The 6,604-nt window shown below is 38.1% G+C and overlaps 1 protein-coding gene across 1 annotated transcript; it reads left to right on the forward strand.

Moving 5' to 3' along the window:
- The first annotated feature begins 269 nt into the window (after positions 1-269).
- Positions 270-3,807, forward strand: armc10 (armadillo repeat containing 10). Its single transcript, XM_032577874.1, has 6 exons — positions 270-766; positions 951-1,096; positions 1,554-1,688; positions 1,784-1,960; positions 2,071-2,142; positions 2,237-3,807. Exons 1-6 carry the CDS (start codon positions 508-510, stop codon positions 2,486-2,488), a joined length of 1,041 nt encoding a protein of 346 aa, XP_032433765.1. The 5' UTR covers positions 270-507; the 3' UTR covers positions 2,489-3,807.
- Positions 3,808-6,604: the final 2,797 nt, after the last annotated feature.

The raw sequence follows: 6,604 nt of genomic DNA on the forward strand, positions 1-6,604 counted from the left end.
AATAAATCGGAATTACATTTATTTTTTTTTTTTTATCTAACTCAACTCTCAAGGATTACAAATAAAGCCACAGTCAGCTTGCCACAGGGATGAACATTGGACAACTAAAACTAACGCTGGTAGATTTATCACAATTTAATTCACAATTTCAGCTCAAACTTTTAATTTTTAATCAGAAAACGTAACATTTTAAAAAAAATAAGTTTAGCGTCATAATATATTGCAAAACAATAAGCCAGAATGTAAAAGGACGTTTCACGCAAGTAACTCAGGAAAACTTTTGGTTGGCCTTAAAACGGTCCGTAACAACTGATGAGATTGACAACTGTAGCTTTTAAGCAAAGTTGTGTAGGCCTTACTACAATGAAAACGGTAAATTGCTTTAGGGCGGAGTTTGTAACCACTGCTGGCTAACATGTGACCTCGGTCAGTTTGATAACCGATTAATTTTTAAACGTTTCGGAGCATCTGCAGCATATTGCTAAGCAGCTAGCAGAGATTAGCAGCATGGGTGATGGCAGTGTTGTCCCCAGGCTCGGCAACATGAAGGCTCTGCTGGGGATTGTTGCGGGTGCTGGCGCTTCTTACGGACTGTACAAACTTATCAGCGGACAAGTTTTCAAGAAAACCAAGAAAAATCCCCATAATGAACGTCCCAGCCCGAAGAGCAGCCAGCAGGGGGGGATTAAGCTACGGCCGGGGAGTCTGCTAGCGAAAGTATCCGGACTGGATGTAGTCTGTGCCCGTCCAGATGATGATACATCAGGTAAATATTAAAAGGTTGATGGACTGCACTGCACAATAGAAAGTTAACTTCTGATCTCTTGTTAAAAAAAGTGATTTAATTAAGACTTAAATCTTGATCTGTTAACAAATGCTCAATTCGCCTCTTCATATTTAGCTTTCCAGAATGCGATAACAATTTTATTATTTTTTTTTTTGCATTGAAGGAGAGATCGTCCATCAATCCCCCAACAAACTGGAGTTACATCACTTGAAGATGCTGCTGTCACGTTTGCAGACCATCGATGATGCATCTGATCGGGCTCAGTTTCTCCTCACGTTGGGAAACGCTGCTGCCTTCACCGTAAATCAGGTTCAGTGAAACCACTTGGCACAACCAACAATGACAGAGTTTTTTGTTGTTTGTTTTTTTTGTTCCCCCCCCCCTGGAGTCCTTGTTGGAATAAATCACATCATTAATTCCTTCAAATATCAGGATGTTCATAATAAGTGCCAGATCGAACTAGAAAACTGAAAATGGATAAGTGGGTCATGCAGTCGAATAAACTTATGACCAAAAAAAAGCATAGAAATGGTTCATCTGACATAGAATGTTGAACCATTTCCACTTGCTGATTTTTTAAATTTATTGTTTTATTTTGTAAACTACTCATCAACGTTATTAAACAAATTAAGTTTAGGCAACTTTGAGAGTCTTCTCAAACTAAACTGAGCTTTCACTAATTACTTTTATTCTTGATATCAGTGTAGAATACATCAGTTTTTTTGATCATAGCTCCTCATCCACTGTTTTTTCCTTTTCTCTTCAGAACCAAATTCGTGAATTAGAAGGGATTCCTGTCATAGCTGGCTTCCTTTCTGATCCTGCTCCAGAGGTTAGAGTGCAAGCTCTGAATGCTTTAAATAATTTGTGTATGAACATCGAAAACCAGGAGCAAATAAAGGTACGTTGCTGTAAATATTACACCACACAACAGCTAGCTGACTTTAATGAGGCTCTACTTGATGTGTTAATGTCTTTTTTATCATTTTATTGAAGCTTTATGTGCCACAAGTGCTGGAACTGATTGAAATGTCGGCAGTGAACTCTGACCTTCAGCTGGGTGCTTTGCGGCTGCTGACGAACCTCTCAGTCACAGACAAACATCAGCATTTGCTGAAGGGATCGGTCACTCTTTTATTGTCTCTGCTGGTTGTCAGCAGTGAAGCATTACAGGTTTGTGGAATTGAGTTTAATCTTTAAGCAACTTTAAAAACAAATGGAGCAACACATTGCTGTCCAACGGTCAAGAGGAAATCTGTGAATTTTTTCTGTTTCTCTTTCAGGTTCAGACCTCAAAAGTTCTCGTTAATTTATCATCTAATCCAGATATGATGGATGACATAGTTCAAGCTCAGGTACTCCGTTTTTATCCTCCAGTCAATTAGCATATCTTTCTGTAAAAATGCATCAAAACATACTGACTTCTTTACTCTTTGCTTTGGGACCCAGGCTCCTGCTTCTGTGCTGCTACTCTTTGATGAACGAACGTCTCCGGCCGTGCTGCTGCGACTGCTAACCTTTGTAGGGAACTTGAAGGCCTGGAGGCCCTCTGCACAGGTGGCTGACGAGCTTAGACGAAAACAGGACTGTCTGTTTCTTGTCATGCTGGATGAATCCTCCCAGCTGCACGGCAAACTTGTCCGGCTGCTTTCACACCCCGCTGGGGAGATTCAGGCCCAAGTAGCTCGTATATTGACCTAGACCTTCACTCCCTCCACCTGCCAGGCTTTAGTCTTTAAACCGTTCCTCTTTGACACTAACTCTTGTGGACTGTGCTGTAGCCTCCTGTGGAAACTCAGCAATACTGTTTTTCTTTAGTGTTCCTTACATCAGTACTATGACTTAAAACTTAATTCAGTTTTATCTCAGACGCTCCAATTTTCTACAATCTTGCTATGAATAGGTAAAAATGATCCCACCGTTTGTTCAGCATGTAAATACACACGTTTTAAAAGACCCTCCTCTTGTTTTCACTTCTGAGTTTTTATAAGAAATCTATTTTCATTAAAGATCTACAGATAACTTCTAAAATGATACTTATTGATCTCAAAAGATTCAGGTGACATTTAAGAAGTCAAGCCCAACTGCCAAATGTTTATCTGCTATATTTCCTCTGTGCCCAACCCTCTGTAGCTCAGAGAGGCATCTTGGTCTCCAGTCATAAGTTTAACTTCTAACGGATTATACTTTTAAGAAACTCTTTTTACTTAATAAAAATCTAAGTTAATAGCATATCTAGAAAACAGAAGCTTTTCTGTTTGGTAGGCAGAAGCAAACTTTTAAACAAAGCTGCTGACTATTTGTTCTGCAAATTTGAAAGCCAGGAGCTCAGTGAATCATGAAGATATTAAAGTTTAGCCACTGCCTCCACCACAGAGCAGAGTTATGTGTCTGTTAGTTATTAACCTGGATGAACTTTGAACCACGGCTGCCGGAAGAAAGGCAGCCGTGACGTTAAGTACTTGAGCACAAATACATAACGAAGCTCCCAGCAGGCAGCAGGAAGAGACTTGAACTGCAATGCAACGTATCATGAAACTTGAGCAGAGACGCAGCTTGGAAATGTTGGACTACTTGGTCCAGATGCCATGATTGTTTATTAGCTGTTTATACGTAACATGGTTATTTATCCACAGCAGTGATGAATGTGAGCTACAGGTTTTGTTATCACACAAATCTATGCACTAGTAAGACAGGAAGTGAGGGAGCCATCTAAATATTGACCGGACCAGAGGAAGTGCTTAAGAATAGTATTTTTGACAGTGTGGCACTACATGTGAAATGTTAATAGCTGTGGTGAGTTTAGATGTTGAGATATGCTGCATTTTTTTATGTTTGGACATCTGTTTATTGACCTAAAAATCTCAGGCAACTATGGTTTACCAAAACTGAATGGTAGGATGCTGATTGATTATAACGCAGTTTATATTTATTAACTAGTTCATTTGTTGTTTTCCCCTAACTAGAAAATGTTTCTCTTTAAATTGTTTAATAAATCTGAATTGAGACATTCAAGTGTTTTTACTGTGACTTGTGACCGTATCTGAACTTTGAATTTCTTACATGTTTTGCTTTTGTTTATCATCATCTGGCAAACTATACTAACAGAAACCAACTGCAAATGTGAATCCAGCTTTAGTCGTTATTGTCCAACGTGCATCAATACAGAGTTCATTGTGGGGTGAAAGTTTTCTCCTGGACTCTTTCTTGACAGTGAGGGGTAAATGCAAGTGCACCCTTAAACAATTATAGGGTTTGAGGGCTAACACAAAAATCTGACCTCAGTTCTTTATTTAAAGCTGACATGTAGTTAAACTGAAAACAGACAAGTTTTTCAGAGTCATATTTGTCCTTCTATCCTTTGACTTCACTCACTTGTGGGATTCTTACAGTTAGATTTTCTCTAATTTAGACATTTGAGTTTCCATTCTTCACAGGAAGGGAACGCTCAACAAATTCTCCCCAAATTTAGGTCCTGCAATGCCGAGTCCATGTGGACAGATGAATTCAGGACAAAGAAGTTGGTCTTAATAGTGCAGCACTGGATTTGGCAGAAGAACAAATGGCATATCAGCACAAACAACTTGTAGCAGTTAGTGGTGGTGCGGTGATTTCTATAGTGGCTGCTTCCTTTGCAGCCACATAGAAATCACCTTCCAGCTCTTCTGCACACCAAATATATAGGAGCCAAATGTGAGGCAATCTGTCAAACAGCTAAAGTTGGTCCTAAACTGGGTCATGAAGCAGGAGACGCGGCTTCAAATCCACAGGATAATTGCTCCAAAACAGACTCTGTGATGCAGAAGCCCAGACAATAACCTATAAAGGCTGTAGGAAGATCTTAATGGAGCGAGGTGCTAAAAAATAAAGCCACAACAATGTGAGGGAATGTCACTAAAGGCTTTCATCTTGCTGTGGTAAATGTTTGTTGAATTCAGTATTTTTGCATTTTAAATCATTTTAGAACTTAGTGAAGACCAGCTAATCTTTATTGTTTTGATATACAATTCTTGACCTGATAAAGGGGGTTACTTTGTTTGCTATAACTTTGTCTAATGCAGTGATTCTGAGTCTCTTCATGTTTTAGATGCATCTCTGCAAAAGCACCTGATTTAAAATATTGAATTATCCCTTCAGAATCCCTGCAGAAGTTCGCTAATGACCCAATAAACTCAAATCTGGTGTTTGGCAAGCACAGAAACAAACTAAAACATGACAGGATTGAGAACAACTGATGGTCTGTTTTATGCGCAGCAGTACAACTGGCCCACCACACGGTGGCGCCACATCATGGTGTTCTCGGCTGTCTCCACCAGCAGGTCTGGAGGAAATATTAGCTTTTTTACTTTTTTTTTTTGGTCGGTTAATTTTTAGCAAGTGTTCAAACCTTGCTGCAACCTTGAAAACACACAGCAGCCAAAAACTGTAATTTTACAATTACTGGTCAATATGTGACGATGTAGAGAGGACAGCCAAACGTCTGAGTAAATGTTAGGAATTTAAAGTGCAATACTTTCACTTTATTTCCATTTAAATTACTTCTAGTTGACCTCTAGCTGTCATTGCCTAGGCCTACTCATAACCTCAGCAATATTATCCTTTATCACAATCAAGCCAATTGATCTGATGCTAGTTGATAAAATATATGGGAGCCCAGCTGATTGCATCAAGTCAATAGCTCTGCAGGCAGTGGTGTTTTTTTTTAAATATGGGTGACAAGTTTTCTATTGCTTAATTCAGTTCAGAGGGGAGTAGCCAACCTTTTTCATTTGTGACCTCCTTCAGTTGTACATTACACATGCTCTCTCTTGGATCAACTTTGCTAAGTTTACTTCTCTCCATTTTCTCAATTTGTGGAAAACGGTTAACATTGTGGTTCACCTGGAATTAGAAATCATTACGTTTGCAATCTGGTTCTGAATTTCTTCAGATTGGGTCATGGCAGTGTTGCTTTTTGAAGTCCAGCCTACTTCGGGTTGTCAAACTGGTTCCATTCAAGTAATTTAAATCAGTAATGAGATGTGGCTAGAAAAATAAATAGTTTAGCTTTCCAAATAGATTAACTCCAGTTAACAAGGAGGATGCTTGTTGTTTTTGTTTTTCCCTAAATGTGCTTTGCTATTTCCCATAAGGGAAATAATCATGGGAAAACTGCATATTGTATTACTCAGGTTATTTTTAATAATAAAATTATTTTAATCTGAAACTAGAAAAATAAATAGAAATCAAGTGAACATATTTTCTTACAACACTGAATAAACCATATTTTTCCCAATAGCTAAATAAATCAATAATCAATAATAATTGACCTGTTCATTTGGTGTCACCTGACACCAAACGTCTCATCTTGCTTTTAATGTTTTTAATACAGATGCGTATATCTTCTGTTTTCTTTTTAGGGATTGATCAGTACGGAAGAGGATTAGGGCCACCGAAAAAAAAATAAATAAATTCTGACTTTAATCTCAGAATTCTGACTTTAATCTCAGAATTCTGACTTTAATCTCAGAATTCTGACTTTAATCTCAGAAGTCTGACTTTAATCTCAGAATTCTGACTTTAATCTCAGAAGTCTGACTTTCTGACTTTTATCTCAGAATTCTGACTTTAATCTCAGAATTCTGACTTTAAAGTCAGAATTATTATTTTTATTTTTTCGGTGGCCCTAATCCTCTTCCGTAGGATCAGTTTATCTTAGGTGCAACAATAAATATTGTATCTGAAAAATAGATATCAGTAAAAAATTCGTCAAAAGTCTTTTTTTTAAGTGTTGGGGATTCAGTGGAGACGCGCCGTTGTTTTTTTTCTCTTTGTCTC

The sequence above is a fragment of the Xiphophorus hellerii genome, chromosome 2 (genome assembly GCF_003331165.1).
Source record: "Xiphophorus hellerii strain 12219 chromosome 2, Xiphophorus_hellerii-4.1, whole genome shotgun sequence".
NCBI classification, from domain to species: domain Eukaryota; kingdom Metazoa; phylum Chordata; class Actinopteri; order Cyprinodontiformes; family Poeciliidae; genus Xiphophorus; species Xiphophorus hellerii.